This window comes from Manacus vitellinus, unplaced genomic scaffold, assembly GCF_001715985.3.
Source record: "Manacus vitellinus isolate BGI_N305 unplaced genomic scaffold, ASM171598v3 scaffold_0_pilon, whole genome shotgun sequence".
In the NCBI taxonomy this organism is placed as follows: Eukaryota; Metazoa; Chordata; class Aves; order Passeriformes; family Pipridae; genus Manacus; species Manacus vitellinus.
In genome coordinates, this window is record NW_021938789.1 from 39,186,407 (window position 1) to 39,206,810 (window position 20,404).

A 20,404-nucleotide genomic window follows, 5' to 3' on the forward strand; every position below is an offset into this window, starting at 1 on the left:
AGACACAGGGAAGGGAAAGAGCAGCCATAATCTATACATTTTGCACTATATTATGAAACAGTCACTTCTGAAATTTTTAAAGAACTCTTTTGCAGACACACACAAAATGTAAATTTCTTTCTGATAGAAAAAAAAAAGTGGTTTGAGTCAGTTGAGATCAAGATGATGAAGCTTTTAACATTTGTGGAGATATCAGCTACCAACTTCAAAGCAGCAGTAGCTGGCAGTGCTTGGACTTAGCGACAGGAAGGCTCAGCAAGGGCAGCTAACACTGCTCCCAGTATGCCAGCCTGCATTAAGAGGCTCATCAGTCACCTCACACCCTTTTGATTGAATTAATACAACCAAAACATGGGATCCTTTTTGCTGCCAAGGGCCTGACAGAGCAGCCTAAATACAACCACCACCTTCCCATTCCCCTAAATGGAGCTAAAGGCAAGTTCTAAATACTCATCAAGTGAACTCTGTACAAAGCAAACCAGCTTTGGTTTATATCTGCCTAGCAGTTGTTGATGGAGCACATAAGTCAGAAGCAGCAGCCTCAAGGTATTTAGTATCTGCTAAAGACAAAACAACTCCACAGGACAGGAGGGTCTGCAGGATAGAAGGCAGAGCCTGACAGTGAAGTGTTGATGTCAGAACACTTTGCAGACCAGGAGGCTGTTCTAAGTGTGGTTGTATCAAGGCTAGGAACTCAAGAATTAGGATTGAGGCTTTGACCCCAACCTGCAAGTCTCATTTAGCTACTCCAGTGCTCTCTGATCTAATGATTGCAGATGCCATCTGTGCAACAGCATTAGGCAGGGTGAATTAAGGACAGTTTCATGCAGATTTTCAGCAGTAACCTTCAACAAAGAGAGGGCCAAGGAAAATGCTCACAAATTAAAAGCTGACACCAGACACTGTTGCGACAATCTCATCTACTCATTGCTGGAAGTCTTTCAGGAGGTCAGTCCTGAGGGTGGAGAGCTGATACTTACTATCGCATATAGCTGAAGTATCCTGTATCTGAGGTTGCAGAAGAGGAGAAGAAAGTTGTCTAAAAAGATGCTGGCAATGCTGTAAGTAGTGAAGAAAGAATTTCTAGCGCTCAGCCTTGGCTGCAGAATTTAATTTTAACTGTGTTAAAAATAGAAGCATATGATAGGAACCTTAACTAAAAAATTTACAGCTAGAGTATTCATGCTGTGATTTCACTGTGGCCCCTTCCCACTGCACTTGTGTGGTGCGGTGTCAGTGTTCTGTGATGTTCTCATTTCAGTTCTGAGCACCCTTCTACCTACACGCTTTCACAACCACTGACCTCAGCAGCACCTTGCCAGTGATTTATGGCCTTGTGTGCATGCTCAACATGGAGAGTGTTTGTTTTTTTACACATAAAGAAAAAGCAATTGAGTTTTCAATCAACTCTCTTTTCTCAGACTGTGTGAGGGAGAAGAGGGAATAGCACGCTGCTGGTCTTTTTGCCCTTGTTGCCTGCATCGTCCTTGCAATGCTGTTTACAAATACTCCAAAGTTCATTGGATTCTGCTTCAGGCAATGGCCACATAAAACCAAGTTACAGCAGACAGGAGGTCAAGATTTATCAACCCAAATGCTTAGAAGCTTACCTGCACTGGGTTGGCTGTTGAGTGCAAGTCATCCCTGTCCCCTCAGAAGCCACAAACTTTCAGGTAGTGTATATACAGAGAGAATTCTGCTAAACAGTGTGAGGAATGCAATAAAATACAAATTCCTAAGTTGTCATGACTTGTAATTTGCTGTGCCTTTTTCTGCCCATTCTAATGGCAAATTTAAACTCAGTCTTGAAGAGCCCCATGGCCAAGCCAGATCAGTGATTAGGGATGACTGCAGTGGGAACAGAAAACCACCAGGAATGCTGCTTCTCTTCTGACTGTACTCCAACACACATCCCACATCAGACCATACGGTCTGAATTTCAGCTGCAATAAAGCAAACTGCAGGAGCACTCAGGTGCTGCCGTGAGGCAACACAGCTGCAAAAAGAAGACAGAGTTTACTGAGCAACACAGCTGTGCATGGTCCCAGTGAGAACTAAGCCTTCCTTCTAGGACCATCCTAGTCCCAGACCAAAACTGTGAGATCTTCCATAGGGTGTACGTGCATTTCTCAACTGTCTGCAGCATGTACTGTGAAGGACCCTGACCTTCCCTTTATCTGTGTCAGTGGGGTCCAGCTCATGACCCTGCAAATGATTCCATCTCACCTGCTGGCTTTGACCCAGAAAAAGATTGGTGACAGCTGTGCCAGACCCCACGCTAACCCAGCACATACACAGGCAGCAAATTACTCCATGCAACATCCACTGCCTTGTCATGGCAGCCGTTGGAGAAAGGCCTGCATCTGAGCTCAGTACCACCATGATGCTCACAAGAGCGCTTGAAGGCCAACAGCTTCACTGTTCCCTCCATGCACAGCCATTTTGTGTAAGCAAAGCAAAAGTTCTCCTGCCATATGGTTGCATCAGCCACAGCTTTAATTATCTAAAGAATTTACACCCACTAAGCAGGCATTGCCATCAATAAGTTATATTTTACCTTCTCACTTCTGAAGCTTAAGAGGCCACATATTCAGGCTGGTCTGAGAGGCTGCTAGATTTTTTTCTCACCGGAGCTCAAACCCCAGTGTTACAACCCTGGAGTTTTACGACAGACATTGGTTAGAGTTTCCTACACCAAGCTGCACTTGGACACCAAGAGACACCAGTTGTTGGCTCAGGCTGCAGCAAGGGATACCGAGACCCAGAGCCACTCCCTCTCCTTTGAGGTGGAGATGGCATTTTGTCTGAGCTCTGGCCAAACTGACACAGCAGCACTGAACTGGAGAGAGTTTAGTTGTCTTGGACTTGACTCGTCCACAGTATTTTTTTGTCTAAATCTAAGCTAGTTATTTTTAAACTAGACTGCAATAAAACACAGCTGCTGTGGAACTGGCTTCATCAGAAATGTAAGTTTGCAGGTATTTAGTCCACAATATGTAATTGTATGCAGGCAGTCTGCCGAAGTGCCAAAGTTATTTGGTTGAGAAATGCAGCCTTTGCACAAAAGTTCCATCAGGGCTTCTAGCCCAGAGACTTCAGTCTTAATTTAATCCAGCTGCCACACAAGAACCATTATAATCAATGAACAAAAAGAAGATTTGCACAGTCAGCAACAAAACGCCACTTTAAGTACCTGCATATTTGAGAGTCCAAGTAATGCTCCTATTCATAAATAAGAGGCTTCCAACTGAGCATATAACAAATGAAGTACATTGATGCTGGGCCACAACATGTTTAGAAAAGCTGGAGGCCCCTAAAAAATAAAGTGCATTTAGTCAGAGTTGGACTTTCACCTCCAACAAAGTCACTGAAATAGCATTGCACTCTGTGGCTGTCTGTGGTCAGACAGCTGGCACCACTGTCATATTACCCAAATACTATTTATGCAAGTCTGACACCACCTTCACAAGGAGCAATTTTTACCCTCCTTTGCACAGTTCTCGCTCAAACCATCACACGGCAGTGGTCTCCACTTGGACAGGTACCATAGGACATGGTGATATTAATTTTTCAAGTTTACTATGAGCTTTTTCTTTCTGGTCTCTGGTAAATCAGAGAAACACAAATGTAAATTCTTACTGCATTTCACATAGAGGCAGGTGCCCCCTGCTAATCTGCAGTGTTTTACCTTTGGTTTGCTCATTAACGAGAGTGGCCCAAGTGTCATGTACAATCTGTGCTGATAATGCTAAAAAGGTGCAAGGAAGAATATACTGTAATTATCTAAATCAGATCTGGACACAGCAGCATCATTACTGTACAGGGCCAGAGCTATCTGAGTTGAAAGAAAAGAAAGGAAAATCCCAGTATTCTACTCCTAACCACAGATGCAATTTAAACGTTACAAATGTAATAGGAGCCGTCATAAAAACTGCAGGCATGACATAGCAATTTCAGTAAACACAGCACAGTAAATTGCTTATTAAATCAAGCTGCCCTCAAACAGGAGCTGTGGCTACAAATTCAGATGATACAATGACATAATTTAAGTGCAACAAATCACACCACTCCCATCCTTTTCTTTCCAACCCTGAGACTTTTGTGTGTCTTAGGGGACCTCGAAAACCCTTCCTGAAGTACAAAACCTTCTGCTTAAGCAGAGTTCACAAAAGGGTAGGAAGTGCATACACTCTGTGCTGAGTGGTGAACTTCTCTTAGTAAACAGAACTTAACCTCTTGAACTTAAACCCTTGGACTCTGCGGGATGCCGCAACGTTGTTTGCAAATGTTTTTCTCTGCAGGACTGAACAGACCACTTGGGCATTGTGTGCACAGGCCAAAGAGCAATTGGAATGGCGTTGGTGGCAGAAATGCTATTCAGGCTTAATGTCTATCCAGTCCTGCTCCCATTCCAAAGCACAGCGCCCCTGCCAATGCCCAAGGTCCACCCCAATCCCGCTGTGTTTTCTCCCATTCTAGGAAGTTTACCCATCTTACTAAAAGGCAAATGCACTAAGTGGGTACTGCAGCAGGACACTGCTGAATTCATCAGACCTTTTACAAAGTGACAAACCCCTTTGAAACCCCAATGAAAGAGAAAACAAGTAATTTATGAACTGGATGCTTGGAAGGATGTATCTGGATGTGCTGGTGTGAGGGACAGCCCATGCCTGCTACTGGGAATTTTCTCATCCCCACAGAATACAGCTGAAAACAGTAGTTCTCATTTCTGTTCTTCCAAACTAAAGTCAGAAGTTACTAGGACAAAGGTACCAGGACAAAAAAGACAGTGCATCTTTCACACCCAGAACTGCAATGCTAACAACTTGATCTCATTCGAAATACTGTAATATTCTTTAGGGCACAAATGGAAAAAATCAAATTTAAGAAAAATACCTAATAATAAAGATAATAAGTACAGCACATGAATTGCAGCTGTCCAAAGATCAGCACATGCAAAGGGGATGCTGTTCTGAATGAAAGTTGCTGAGTGCTTTAGTCCAATTAATACAAACCAGGTGTACATGTGCTGAGACTAACCCATGTGGCATCCAAAAATGGCCAAAGGTAAAAGAGAATGACCACAACTGTTTTAAGACAGTGTTCACTTTTTAGGTAGGGTGCCAGTAAGATTCCTTGCTATAGCAGAGCAGCTTAAAAACACATTCCAAGGCTACATGATTAGAAATGTGGCATTCACAGTATGAAACATCTAGCAGGAGACTGGAAATTAACTTTGGTATCACTGAGCCACCACCTGCAGTCTTTGGAATAGATCTGCCAAGGCCAAGACACTTCATTCGTGACTGATGCTGAGCCAATGTGCCAAAGAGGGACCGCTCTAGTCACACACCCCCTGAGTGTGGGGAAAACCAGACCACAGAGCACTTCCCGACTCTTCCAGCATAATGATGTTGCCCTCCAGGGGCCTACAGGCTGGACCACAGGCACAGGGTTTTTTGGGAAAAGAATGTATGGTTGGTGAGAGATGGGATCACACATTATCCAACTGGAGGGAAGGAGCTTATTAAACAAGCATTTGGCTGAAGAACTTACACATGCAGATGTGATTAATCTCAAAAGATCAACGTTTTCGAGCTAAATCACAGGTTCTGCATTTTGAAGACAGGAAGAGGCAATTCCTGCCAATAGTTTTTGTGCTGGGTGCCAGACATTATGCTGCTATCACAGCTAAGACATAGCTGCAAGTCTGACCCCACTGAGGAACCAAGTGGTAGGGTTATATGCAAAGGTACACGCATGATCTCCACTTTTACAGCCCTGAGCCAAGGTCACTGCACTCATCCACCTCTCCCTTTTGGGGAGCTGACAGACAGATTTTCCATTTGCAAGGGGACACTGCACAAACACAGTTCTGATCTTTCAGCAAGAAGTCTTCCACACTACTCCAGATTTCAAAGGCTGACTTTATCCTGCTGGATGTAGAGCATAAGCTCTACTACAGCTTATGAGGCAAATCTTCTCCATCCTCAAATTTACAGATGCTTTTTTGAGCAGTCCACATTTTAAAATCCCCACGTAGCTTAATAGACTTGCTGGGATAAAACTGCCATGACTTTGTACATTTGTTGAAAACACCAGTTAAAATTAACAACCTCTAAAGAAATCCCTTCTACTCAGCAAATAAAGATTCTTATTTTAGAATACAAACAAAGGAAGGGAATGTTCATGTAGTAACCTTATTGCCTTGAGCACTGGTCTGCAGAGTTCTTCACTTAAAAAAAAAATAATTCTTTCCAATTCCTTTTTTAAAAGTCCTTCAGAAAAAGGATTAGATTGCTTCTGCAATTTAGCACTTGTTTCTGAACCACTAGAAGTCAGCTGATCACACTTTTCTTTCGCTCATGTGGAGTTCCTAGCACAAGAGGTGAGAAGAAGCACTGACCCTACATCAATAATGCTAAAACACTTTCAGCACACATTACTGACCCCCCTGAGGCCAGGCCCGTGAGTACAGCATGAAAGGCAACATTGCTGGTAATAGTGGGGGGAATGGGGAAAGAACCCACCATGGCCTAGGACAAGTTTTAAAAAAAAATAATAATAAATCAATAAATCTTATTACCCATTTACAACAACGATGCAGGGGTTAAAAAAAGAAAAAGAAAGAGCTCTCTTCATTCTGGACAACTAAGATTTTAAAAAAATCTCACAGCCCTGTCTTCAGCTTCCAAGAAAGCTTGTGAGGTGAAAAAGGGCCATGTGGAGGTCACTAGGTGATTTACAGGATGGATGCAATGGCACCTAAAAAAATAAACAACTTAGAAATGAAAGCAAACCAGAGAGACTCAGCTAGGGAGCAACATGACCCCCAGCCATCGTGGAAGTGAAGAATGTGAAGCAAACAAGTGAAGATGGACCCAGAGAAGTTCTTGAGGTGATTTTGTTAGAGGTAGACTTTGGGATTTTTTTTTTCCCTGGGAACAGCCTACAGCAGTCTGACACAATGAATGCAGACGCTTTAATCTATAGTTTGTAGATTAAAGGCAGAACTTTCTGAACCATCTAAAGGATTTAGAAGCTTAAATTGCACTGCAAATTCCAGAGGAATTTGACCTGTAATTAATTAGACTCTTCTGGAGTGTCTTTGTTTTTTGTTTTAAAAGTGGTTTTTTGGCTTGCAATCTCTGAGAAAGTGTGTTTCAACATCAGGATGTGATTAACTGGAGCATCCCACATTATGGAACTGCAATGACCAGGAGAACTAATGTATGCAAGTGTTATTTCTGATTTCTGTTTCTTCACATTTTTTTGAGCCACTGTTAGTTTCTATCCTAGAGATATGGGTTTAAGGCTTTCTTGAACTAAGCCACTTTTTGTGCAGCCAACTACAGCACACTGGAAGCACAATTATGTGACTAAGATAAGACAAAATGCAGTGGTGATGCACCAATTCATCATGTTTGGGTTCTTCTAATGAAGCCCATTACTCACAGCAGAGCATTTTCTCAAGCAGTTAGTCACCAGCAGACAGCTTTCCCCATTACTCCTTCCTTTTCTGCAGCTGGTGAATAGTCTGGTCTTCCCCTCACCATCCCAAAAGTGCAATATTAGGAAAAGTCAACACCTACATTAAAAGTAAACAAACAGTATTTAACTTTCCCTTAAGCAAAAAAAAATTAACAGTAAAACAGAACACCTTTCAGGAGCAAGCAAACCTTTTTCATTTAATAAAAAAGAAAAAACAGACAAAAACAGCCTGCTGTCCATTTAACACTACAGAAAGACACTGAATATCTTCCTTTAGCTTATTAAAATAAGCATAAAAATAAACTACATACTAATAACAGCTTGCATAGAAACATTTTGTTTTGTACTTTGTGCAAATCTTACTAAATAAGGCATGCTTGCAGAGATGTAGGTAGCAATGCAGTAGTTACCCAAGAATGCCGAGAAACTGCAAGGAAAATTCCAGGCAGTCTGCAATCCACATCCACTTACACAGTTCATTTGACTTCAAAGCCCAACAGCTGATAGCTGCAGATCTGTCTGCACCATAAGGCAATATGGTATGTGTAGGGTCCAGCACCTGCTTTCAGCTATTCAGGGGTTTAATACACATAAGATCACTTGAATTCAAAAACCTGACCCACTAGTTAAAAAGATGGCTTCAGATGTGGATTGGTAAGAACCCGGTTTCAGGGAAAAGGAAGGGAAGAGGAAAATGACACCAAGAAGCACAGTCCTTCACATAAAGGGGTTTTGTGCAGACTGTGCATGTCTTTTTATACTGTGAACTTGCCCCACGGGGCAATGTTTTTTCAAACAGTCTCCTAACAAGTTATCCAGAAGTGTATATCTGGAACAGAAAAAGTTAACGTGTTTGCCTCTCTTAGCCAGCCTACAAGTGTCTATTGCAGAAATTCAACAGGAATTAGTAACACTAAAGAAGGGTGGCTGTGTAAAGAGGAAGGGATGAAGAAGGAAGCTGCAGTCAGAGCAGTATCAGAAATCTCTTAAATAAGTTATGTAGCACAGAGGGAAATTATAAGGCCTAACTGGAATAATATTTTGCCTCCTTCTTCCCCCTCTAAATCAAGTATTTTCAGGAAATATTGAAGTACAACCTTCTTTTGTAAGCAGCTTTGCATTAAAAATCTGTTTAAATTCCAAAAGCTTTTTTAAAACACGTTTAAAAACCCCACTAATAATAATCTTCAAAATCCCCCAGTACTTTGTAACATAAAATGGAATGTTCTTGGGCTAGAGCTGCCAACTCCTTCAGGAACTCTGGGAAAAGGGCAGCTGCAAGCACGGCGTTCCTCACGTGGGCAGGAAGGCTGGGATGAGCCAGGCCTTTCTTTCCTTTCTGTCCCAGGAAAGGCTGCAGTACAGCTGGGTAAGCTTCAGAGAGGTTCCTTCCTTTCCCTGCCATACTGCTGTGCTGGACATTACCTAAAGCCAGGAGAAGAGGGAGAGGCAAAAGCAGGAAAAAAAAAAGACTGTATATTAAGCACACACAGTATATGTACAGTGTCCAAACCTAGTTTACAAGGATTGTGTTCAGAGCTGCAATCTGCAGTACCCAGATTGTGTGGGGAACCAACATTCCAAAGTTCTATGTGGCCTTATTCTATTGCATTTTTTATTATCTATCTTTCCCCAGGTTATATATTATTCAGTTCCAGCTCTGATGAGAGGAATATGTGGGCAGAAGAGGAGTCAAGGGAAAGAATAATATGGATTTACTTTCTGAAATAGCAGATAATATCTACCCATCTAGACCCAGCATGGTTGTCTCCATTCCAATGATATCGTGCTCTATCCCTCCCCCAGATCAAACTGACATTTTGACTTTACTTCTTCTCCATCCTCTCCCTGTGAATCATCATGTAAATGGGTTTGAGGCTGAGTTATAAGATCACCTCATGAGTTTGAAGCAAGCGAGAATCTAAGGGGAAAAAAGGTTTAAAAATTTGATTTTTCTGCAGCTTCAGGCCCCACTAACTACACTTACCTTAAACTCTCTGCAAAGCAACTAAACATTAAAAACAGAACAAGCAAAAACCACTGCGTGCTCTGCTATAGTGTGTGCTGCTGCCAGAGTTCAGAGGATCAGAGCTCAAGCATCAGAATGCATGGAATTACAGTGACAGCAGCACCTAAATTTCAATCAACTGCTCCTTGTTTCAACCTGAAGCAGAGCTGCCCTTTAATTAGATGATAATTAATTTAGTGAAACTAAAAAGGTGACAAAATTTAACACTGATGGAACGAAATACTTTACCAAAAAAAATTAACCTGCAGAACTCACTGCTACAAGATGTCATTGAGGCCAAAAGCATGGGCAGATAAAATCCTGTTTAACTTACAAGTGGATGCTCTCAGAAGCTGTTTAAGTAAATCATTAAAAAAAAATAAAAGTACTTATATTAACTCACATACTGCAGATAAGCCAAACACTACATTTCTGCATTAAGAGGTTTCCCTTAAAATGCAATTTATGTTAAAACAACTCAGTCTCAAGTGACATCAGCCTTGTTCTGAAATCTCTCCAAGTATCAAAGGCGAGGAGCACAGCCATCCCTCTGTTCAACAGCTCTGCACTTTTGTTCCTTGTTTGTCCTTCTCCAAAGGCACTGTGGAACACTTCCAAACACTCAAAAGAAATTTTCATCTTAATCATTTAACAGACTCGTACTTTTCTTGAGTTTAAAACACCTTTCCAACCCCAGACTTATCAATCATTCATGCTGTTATTCTACACATTTCTATCTACTAGAGACAGAGTACAGGAATTTCAATTCTGTGGAAAAATCTGACTGTGGGAGGAAAAACAACTTACATTATGAATTACAATAAAAGGATAAAGTTTTGAGCTTCCCCTGAAGATTTTTTTCAGATTTTCTAATGTCAAAATGTTTCATAATTAATATTTTAAATTTTGATTTAGATTTAACTGCTTATTTGGGGGAAAAAAAACCAAAACAGCAGAAAAGCACAGAAAGCTGATCTAGGAATCAGAGATTCCAGTTCTTTACTTTGATCAAGATTGTTCACTTCCTTCTAGGATCAGGAGGCAAACTAAATCATACAACTGAAACTTATGAAAATGAGTACTCTGAAAGTGGTTACCAACACACTGAAAGAAAGGCAGCTTTTCCCATGGAATCTACATCATGACAGCTCTGTATATGTAACCAGAATCCAATCTACTGTGTAAGGAAACCACAAGCTACTGCAAGCAGAAAATAGTAAGTTGTCCATTTCTGCTTGAACACCTTCAGAGATCATCCCTGTAAAGAGAAAGGAAACACTCTTGGTTTTACATTTGTGTTTCCCACTAAGTCTGGCTTCACGTTTTCAGATGTGGATTCTGCAGGAAGCCAGTTATGCTCAGACCTATAGAGAACATTGGGGTTATTCACCACTCCTGTCCAAGGGAAAAAATCCCTCAGAGAGCAGCCAACTTGCATGACACTCAGAGGTGGCATTCAAGCAAATGCAGAGAAGTCCTATAGGAGCTTCTAATTTCTTGTTTGGTTGTGGTTTGTTTTTTTTTTTTATTTATCATTATTGTAGCAGTTCCTATTTTGCACTTCTTAATCAATATAATGAGCTACTGGTTGAGGGACTACTGAGCCAACTTTCCCGCAGGATTACAGTTTGATGACTTCCATCACCAGTCCTGTTGGGAACCAAGCCTGCAGTTATCCAGACATTTGTTTACTCTCCACTCATTTGTCAAGAGAAGCCTTCTTTGCAGGAGTTGCTACTATACAGAAGAAAATGTACCAACAGGGTGACTAAGCAGCCTTGTTTCCAATTCCTAAATAATGATCAGCGTGAGTCAACCTAGCAAATTCTGAAGCCCACAGAAGAAAACAGATGTAAAATCGGAAGTATAAATAAATGCCATCAGGAATTCATTATATAAAAGCTCCTGAAAAAGAAGCATCTGAAAAAAAAGGACTCTAAATGTTACCTCCTAATCTCATCTCCCACATGCTAGCTACAATACCATCTAATTGTAAAGCTTTCTAATCTCTGGCACCAGAATGCAGAGCCTAAAAACACTACTGACGTTCGCAGTATGCAGCTTCTTTACAACAAGCACCTTCCACAGACCACTTCTTCAAGAAGCAGCCTTAGTAGGATCATAATTTTACAGGCTAGTTGTACTGCAAACCTTAGAAACACACACTATGCTGACCAGAAACTAGGTAGATTACTAGTCAGAGCCTTGAAAAATTAAAATACAATTAAAAGTGGCACATAAAGAGTCCTGCTTTCCACACCTCTGGAAATGGAAGAATAGTTCAACATCTTCACAGAGGTGTAGGCAGAACCAGTGATTATTAAGGACTCCCAGTGATGAGTAAGCACATATCTGTAAATGCTGCCTCTCACAAACCCTTTTGCAGAGTCGGCTCTTAGTCACTCACCGAATTTGACATATTCCCATCACATGGGTAGTTGGCTTTCAAGGGAAAACTGAACCTAACATTGCTGGCTCAGCAGCAAGCTGAGAACAAGCACATCCTCAGGGCATGGCCCCAACTCCACCCATTGCCTGGCTGTGTCTGGAAGGTTCTCAGTTAGCATGTAAGACTCTTCACTTTGCTTATTTTCACTAGCATGCCCCACAGCAGTGTAAATTAATACCGGTAACTGAAAGACAGGTGCAGTGTGCACTGTGCTGGAGAAGCAGCAGATGTTATGGAAGTCCCTCTAAAGCTGGCTTGTGGGATGATACCTGTTGAAGTCCCCACTGCTCTCAAAGTGTCCTGGCTTTTACACATCTCCCCTTTGTTTTTTCTGTTTGTTTTGCTTGGTTTGTCATCCAAGAAAGCACATTAAAAGTTTTCTGGCTAGTATCTATCTCCTTCATAGCAGCCCTATTCAATTGATATGAAGCCCTATTCAGTTGTTGCAGAAACCAATTCATCGTGGACTTCTGTCCTCCCTAACATTTATCAAAAAAGAACCAGTGACTAGCTGAAGGTCAGGCTAAAAATAAAATGAAATCATGCACATATGCCACCTCACCTCATGCCTCAAAAGTGAGTTTGTTTACGGCCAAACTGACAGCAAGCCAAGAACTGACTTTGTTACTTCTTTAAACAGACATTTTATGTAACAAATAAAAGCTTCTAAAGAGCAAAGAACATCCAAACAGACCCATACACTGTGGCCTACTGAGCATCGTCACTTTAAAGTCAGAAGGATACATCTGGTTAATGATATTCCCACCACACCACACCTTCTTTTAATCATCTGAGAAAAGGAGAGGGGTAACTGGTAAGTCATTCCACCCAGCACTCCTCAAGTATGGTTAACATTTACCTTTGGTTAGCAATTCTTCTGCAGCATCAGACATGTCCACACGAAAAAGCAAGTACTGTTGGGCCTCCAGGAGAAGACCTGGAAAGTCTTTTTCAATGGAAGCAAAATGCTCAATCTTATTTTTCACAGATGCCAGCACCTGTCAAAACAACAGTAACAATTACTTCTTCCTCCTTTGCTCCCAGTGCAGCCACAGACTGAATACTTGGGCTTTCCCTACTTGCATTAAAAGAGAGTTCTGACAAAATCTATGGTCATACAGAGTTTCCAGTTCTTTGCACAAATGTAATTAAAACATGGAAATTAAATAAGAGGCTCTCAAACAGGTGGGAAAGCTACAAGTGAAACTGAAAGGAGCTAATGTAAATTTTAAGGAGACACCAAAAATACTGCTCCAGTGGGCATGGCTAACACCCGTGGTCAAATACCTGATAGAGTGACCGCACGCTAGGCTGAAACACCATGTTGGTGTTGAGCAGAAAGGAGCGAAGAAGTGGCTGTGGGTAACTTGCCAGCTGAGTAATAATCCCAATAAGCAGCAAATTTACATGCAAGGAATTCTCCAGCATGTTCTCCAGCTTTGACAACATTACACTGATGAATGGTCCTGCAAGAAAATAAAAAGGAACCAATGCTTTTGTTTTCTCAGAAGAAAAATCCTAAGATCCAGGAAATAGTTATTTAAAAGGAATTTTGATCATCATAACCAACAAAATTAGACATCCCACACACTAAAAAAAGAAAGCAGGTAGAAAAACCAAACTGTAGCTGAACAGACAAAACAGACTTAACAGAGGTGTTAAAAGCTTTTGTGATTAAAAGCACATTTGCTATTTAACATGCATAACTATTCTACTTTACATGTACCAATAAGGATTTAGCCTAGTACCTTGTGGTCTACCATTCTATTCCCCTTGAAGTTAATCAGAATGGTACTACTAGTTTCAATGCAAACAGAATCTGCTCTTTTTACTCCTGCTGTGCCTTATTTCTACGTAAGGACTGGGCAAAGCAAATTATAGCTAGCTTTCTTGTCTTATCAAAAAACTGGTGTTCTTTAGAACATGAAAATGCTATTCTAAACATAAAAATCAAGAGCTGTGATAGTTCACATCACAAGAAAAGGTATTTGCAGTACTGTAAACAGTCACACAAAGCAGGGAAGACATTAAAATAGATTTATAAGCAAAATTATTGCTAGACATAGGCTTTAGCATATAAATGTCACCAATAAATAATAGCTTTAGCTTGTGTATTCATGTTGCAGGACAACCACTGAAATACAAAAGCATTTACCATGAAAGTACATAAACCCTTAGTACTCAAGCTTATGAAACCTTTGCAAAGCTGAGAATGACTTCACTACATGTTGCTAGACCACACAGCTGATGAGATGCTTGAGGCAGCCTGTACAAGTGACCTAATCACAAATCAAGTCTTAGAAACATCCTTTGTCCCACCCCCAGTTCCACCCACTATTCTGGCTGCATAAAAGCTAGGAAAACCAGGCAGAAGAATCCCTCGGTGATGCAGTTACAGCACTGCTAACTTTGAATATCCCACCCTCAATCTTGGCACAAGATGCATGCCATGGGCACTTCTAGGGTCAAGCAGGTGGCCATAATCCAACCCCATTCCAGCTCCCCTCACCTTGCACATGGCTACTGTCTGGCACAGCTACACTCACAAGATGAAAGGTGGGAGGGCCAGTGTTGGCAAGGCTTTATAGGCTGCTGCCTTGCAAGCACAGTGTCAGCCATCAGAGCTGCAGGAATGCTCCCTGCCCGGGTACCCAGTGGAGCAGCCCCAAACCCCTTCTGTTGAGATACAGTTTCTTCTGTCCCAATATAACTTACTGATTCCCCTATCACGTTCATGGAGACATTTTTTTCACAGAGCTCCTGAAGACCACAGTGCAGTGGAAACTCTACCAAAAGGGATAGAGGGAGAAGGTGTCAGTGTTTCTCTCCACTAGGTAACACTTCAAAGCTGAGCAGGTAAAGCTGAATCTAGATACTTGTAACAACTGCTGCTTGCCACTGCAAGAGAGGTTACCAAATACATAAAAAAATTTCTCAGTGATAAGTGTGACTTTTACCACCAAGAATTTATTAGAATGATAATCAGAGGAACGAAGCAGAGTTTGGGAGCCTTGTAAGAAACAGGGTAACTAGATGAAAAGTCAAAAAATTATTCTTTTCATGGCCATGAAGGGAGGGAGCAAAATATAAATTCTTATTCCTGAACAACACATTCTTTCTTGCTCCTGGGATGATAGGGATGATAGTGTTTAATGCTTTTGCACTGGATACAAGACATTTTTTTCATAGATCTGTAGGCCTGAAGAAAGCATCTTTGCACTGCTGACACTTACTGGGTGTAGGAAACCTCTGTCAGGTTATTCAATTCTGCAGAGAGAAGCCCCATCCCATGACAGTATCCCAAAACAGTAAAAGCAACCCAAAACTTTATCAAACACATCTACAAACATAATACACTATTCCAAATTAAATACAGAATCATAGAATGGTTTGGGTTGGCAGAGACCTTAAAGATCACCTAGTTCCAAGCCCCCTGCCAAGAGCAGGAACACCTTCCACTAGACCAGGCTGCTATCTTTGAAAGGCCCTGCAATCTCAAGATTTCCAAGGCAGAGGCAACTAGAGGCCTGTCAGTCCCGCTTCAGCGCCTGGTAAATTATGGAGAAGATTATTCTGTGAGGTATTGAAAAAACACCTGAGACACAACACAGTCATCGGTCACAGCTTCAGCTTCATGAAAGGAAAGTCCTGTTTATCAAACCTGATTTCCTTTTATGACAAGGTAACCCACCTAGTTGATCAAGGGAAGACAACTGATGTAATCTTTTTGGATTTCAGTAAAACTTTTCAATACTGTCTCTTACAGCATCCTTCTGGACAAAATGCCCAGCACACCTGGATAAATGCACCATGTGGTGGGTGAGCAATTGGCTCACAGGTCGAGCACAGAGGGTAACAGTGATAGGGGAACACACTGGTGACCTGTCACTAGTGGGGTTCCACAGGTCTCCATCTTAGGCTCTTCAACATCTTTATAAATGACTTGGATGAAGGACTGGAAGGGACACTGAGTTTGCAGATGACACAAAACTGGGAGGAGCTGTTGACTCCCTCAAAGGCAGGGAGGCCCTGCAGAGAGACCTCAACAAATCAGAGGACTGAGCAGTCACCAACCATACGAAGTTCAACAAGGGGAAGTGCTGGATTCTGCACCTGGGATGGGGCAATCCCAGATGTACAAACAGACTGGGGAATGAGATGCTGGAAAGCAGTGCCACGGAAAGGGACCTGGGGGTCCTGGTCAACAGCAAGTTGAATATGAGTCAGCAGTGCCCTGGCAGCCAGGAGGGCCAACCGTGTCCTGGGGGGCATCAGGCAAAGCATCGCCAGCCGGTCGAGGGAGGGGATTGTCCCACTCTGCTCTGCCCTGGTGTGGCTTCACCTTAAATACTGTGGCTGTTTTGGGCACCACAATATAGGAAAGATGTTAAGCTCTTAGAGAGTGTCCAAAGGAGGGCAACAAAGATGGTGAAGGGCCTTGACGGGAAGCCATGTGAGGAGTGGCTGAGGGCACTTGGTCTGTTCAGCCTGGAGAAGAGGAGACAGAGGGAAGACCTCATTGCAGTCCACAACTTCCTCATGAGGGGAAGAGGAGGGGCAGACACTGATCTCTTCTCTGTGGTGACCCAAGGGAACATCCTGAAGTTGTGTCAGGGGAGGTTTAGGCTGGATATTAGGAAAAGGTTCTTCACCCAGAGGGTGATTGGGCACTGGAACAGGCTCTCCAGGGAAGTGGTCACAGCACCAAGCCTGACAGAGTTCAAGAAGTGTTTGGATGATACTCTCAGGCACATGGTGTGACTCTTGGGGATGGTTCTATGCAGGGCTAAGGTGATGATCCTTGTGCGTTCCTTCCAACTCAGCATATTCTGTGATTCTGAGCACCTCCTTACGTGCAATCACCAAGATCTGCACTAAGGCAAGTTAAACAGCCTAAGAGTAAGACATACTGTGAATGGGGAGCAAACAGTGAGGCTTATTGTTATTAGCTTTTTATCTTCATTTTCTTCAGTTTTGAGTTTGTCTTGGGTTTGGGCAGGGGGTGATTTTGATGTGGGGTTTTGGAAAGGAACAAATGGAGGGGGGGGACTAGATGAAGAATGAGAGACATAGACAACATTTTCGACTACATTTGACAGTAGATACTGGGAAGCAGATTTGGATGTGATTAGCTTCTGGTACAAGGAAATTGCCGCCACAGCAAAAAGAGCAAATTGTTTGAAAATCAGGCTGCATTTTTCAATTATGAAACAGTGCCAAGCATTCTGGCCACAGCTGACCAGAAAGGGCTGGTTTTCAATGAATACACATTTTCCCCCTCCAAATGAACAAGAAGCCATCTTATAGAGGTTTTATTTTGGGTGAGGAAACCTAGATACATTATTATTATTTTTTATTATTTGCATTACTCTGGTATCTAGGAGACATAACTAAAGATTAGGAGCCTGCAGTGCAAGGAACTGTACACATACCGATCAAAAGCCCACTCTGACCTCTGGTAGTACTGTCATTCTTGAGTAGCTTGGACAGCCAGCAGAGACCAAGCTTAAATTGCTGCGTGGCACCAGACAGAAAAGCATGCCAGCAGCGAGGGCAAGATGACACTGGAGGAACAGGATGCCAGGGCAGAGCATGGAGACAGGCACATACAGACGTGGCACCAGTGCTGACACCTCGTGTTACAATGTGGAATAGCAGAGAGGGGAAAAACGGCACCATAATACTGCATCCACCACATCAGAGATGAAAGTAACCATAAAATAAGCAAATTACTTACCTGGGCTCTGTATATTAGAACAGCTACTCCAATCCCCTTACAACTGAAAAAGCTTCCTCTAGAGTGATGGAGCTCTCACATACAAACAACATAACCCCTGCTCAGTGTTTTAAAAAATTGCCAAAAAAAAGATAGCACCCAAAGAAGATTCCCTGAGAAACAACCATTTGCTGTCACCACACTGATGACTCTGCTGTATTTTCACATGTGATCTCTCACTCTCCTTCGACTGGTCTCAGCTATTCAGGCTATACCCTCTTTAGTGCCAGAACTGTTCCTTGCTCTATGCTTGTGCTGTGTGCCACACAGTGTGATCTCATTTGGCCCCCCCTTAATCACCATGCCATCCTGCATTTGTTATGTATGTAATTAACAGGACATTCCACCTGTAAACGGAGCACTCTGGCTCCTCGAAGTGTGCTTAGGAGAGACATCTTCCTTTGGTCCAAAGGGAGATGATATGCTCTCTGCAGAAGGGGTGTCTGTTGAAAAATTCTCAAAGTCCTCCTCCTCTTCTGCTGGAGAGACAGGGTCAGGAGTATCCAGTTTCTGTTCCTCCAAGCTTGCACTGTTTGGATCCAGTTCCTTAATAATTTTGTCATACTGTGCAATGAAATCCTCACCATCTGTGCTCAGCAGTCTTAAGTTACAATCTGCCTCCTGAGGAGAAATCTTCAAATCTAAGTCTGGCTGTGGATCAATCTCAGTCATTTTCTGCTTTATTTGTTCTTTCATCACACCTTGAGTTGAGCTTGAATTTCTCTTACTGTGCTCCTCCAAGCCCATTTCCAGCTGGGTCTTTGCAAGAGGCCCATTGACTACTGTCTGGCTTCGGACCTTACGTTCTCTGGCTGCATTTAAAGTTTTCTCCTTGGAGCTGTCATCATCTTGAGTATCCTTCTGGGCACATAACCTGTAAACCATAACATCATCCTGAAAGTCTGATTCCTCTATATAAGAACCTTTGATGAGCATAATGGCATTTTTTTTCATTTCTTGTATGTGTTTCGGTGGCTCTGCAGGTGGCTGCATTTCTGTGCTTCCCAGATCATCATATGGTTGTGGTGAGCTCACATTAGAACCAGGAGAAATCCCTGTGTCATAGCTATCATCCCATTCTAGCTCCAACTGCATCTTCTCGCTGAATGGAGTTACTCGAGAGGAGCTGCATGTGCTAGGTGTCCTTTGCTGGAGCTGAAACATGGGATGTTCCACATCCGTACTGTTCTCCTCTGCAAGCGTTTGGATAAAGGTGTCTGGATCAGGGTTTACTCCATCATACAAGGCAGACCAAACTTTACAATCTTTCAAGCACTGGATGATGGCTTCTTGAGCTTCCCCCAGGTACTGCAAGTAGCTGATGTCCACAGCTCTTCCATATTCCACAATGCAAGTAGATTCAGAAGAGCGTCCACCAGAATCTAGAAGTAAAGAAGACGACTCATACCATTAGTAGTATATCAAATTTTCTCTAGCAAGGGATCCACTAAGACACTGGAGAGTGTTTAACCCCAACCATCCAATAAGGTAGGAAGACAAAAGCATAACAATTAAGAGATTTGCTCATAAACATACATGACTTGTTCCTATTGCAAAGACAGAGCTGTAACTCAAGATTTCTGAGAGAGAAGCCTGCATTCAAACCTTAAAGCAGCAACCACTCAGAAGCAGCAAGGGTTGCTGTCATGTATCTGTACATTATTTTCATGAATGTATATTCAAGCTGGATAGCTGTTAAAATAAGGTTTCAATAGACCCAGACACATGGAAGGAATTAAATAAGCTTTCTAGTCCAGGCTTGCCCAGTTAATTGTTACCCACCACATTTCCTTCCCCTCTGATTCTTTCTGACTTCCTCCCATGAGCTGCTACCAAATCCAATGCACTTAATGATCTGGTCTTCCCCTGAGCAACAATTACCTTTAGTTTGTGCTGCTTTTGTCCATAGAATATAATCTTTTCCTTGGCTTTCAAATGTCAAAGTGATTCCAGTGGAGCAGCAGATTGGTGTCAGGGCCAGCAGTTTTGCAGCAGACACAGAATAACAGTCTCTCTCTTTCACAGCTCGTCGCTGGCTCAACATCATGTGGTTGCAAGGAATCAGATACCTGAAACAGCAGTGTTTAGCATTACTTATCATCCTTTGATGTTAGAGAAAGCAGCAACACACAAAACTCCCCTCCTACCTTTCTGCCTTCTCCAAATTAAAAGAAACAGTAATAATATTTACAGCAATTCACTTTCTAAACCTCTCAGGAGCATGAAACCCTGACTCTATATTGTGACACTTGGTTTGATGATGAACTGTAAAGACAAGTAGAGACAGGAGATCAGTTGCATCAGAATAGGGAAGCAAAAAATCCTTTGCAGGTTAGAGTAAACCTGTTGCAAGAAAGTATGGAGCAAGTGTGGGATGGGCAGATGTCAAAGGCCAGAAGAATGGGTTGGTCTGACAGTGAATGAGTTTTGTCCCAGAATCCTCAATTTATTTGTTTTCCTGGGAAATCCAGAGAGAGGCAGTTTATGTTTGCCAGGCAAGCAGCCAGAAAAAGAGGAGGGAAGGGTCAACAAAGTGTCTTACTGCAGTAGATCAAGACTGAGCTCTCAGGCAGAGGAGGGAAAAAACTATTGGGAGTACAAGAAACAGAGGAAGCACAGTCTCATGTTAAAACTTCTTTAGAGCGCTTTTGTTTTACTTTTAAAAAGCACGTTAGTAAGA

At 42.2% G+C, this 20,404-nt stretch overlaps 1 protein-coding gene across 3 annotated transcripts in view; it reads right to left on the bottom strand.

Annotated features, from left to right (window-relative positions):
* Positions 1-7,661: 7,661 nt before the first annotated feature.
* The window catches only part of FAM160A1 (family with sequence similarity 160 member A1), an 86,988-nt gene continuing 74,245 nt past the window's right edge, over positions 7,662-20,404 (bottom strand). For all 3 annotated transcript variants that reach the window (XM_018071797.3, XM_025894964.2, XM_029962528.1), the window contains 5 exons: positions 19,606-19,793; positions 18,072-19,106; positions 13,236-13,414; positions 12,808-12,946; positions 7,662-8,916 (listed from right to left, as the gene is read on the bottom strand). In XM_018071797.3, the coding sequence (XP_017927286.1) occupies positions 8,666-8,916; positions 12,808-12,946; positions 13,236-13,414; positions 18,072-19,106; positions 19,606-19,793 (1,792 nt within the window). In that variant the 3' untranslated portion in view covers positions 7,662-8,665. The remainder of the gene's footprint in view (positions 8,917-12,807; positions 12,947-13,235; positions 13,415-18,071; positions 19,107-19,605; positions 19,794-20,404) is intronic.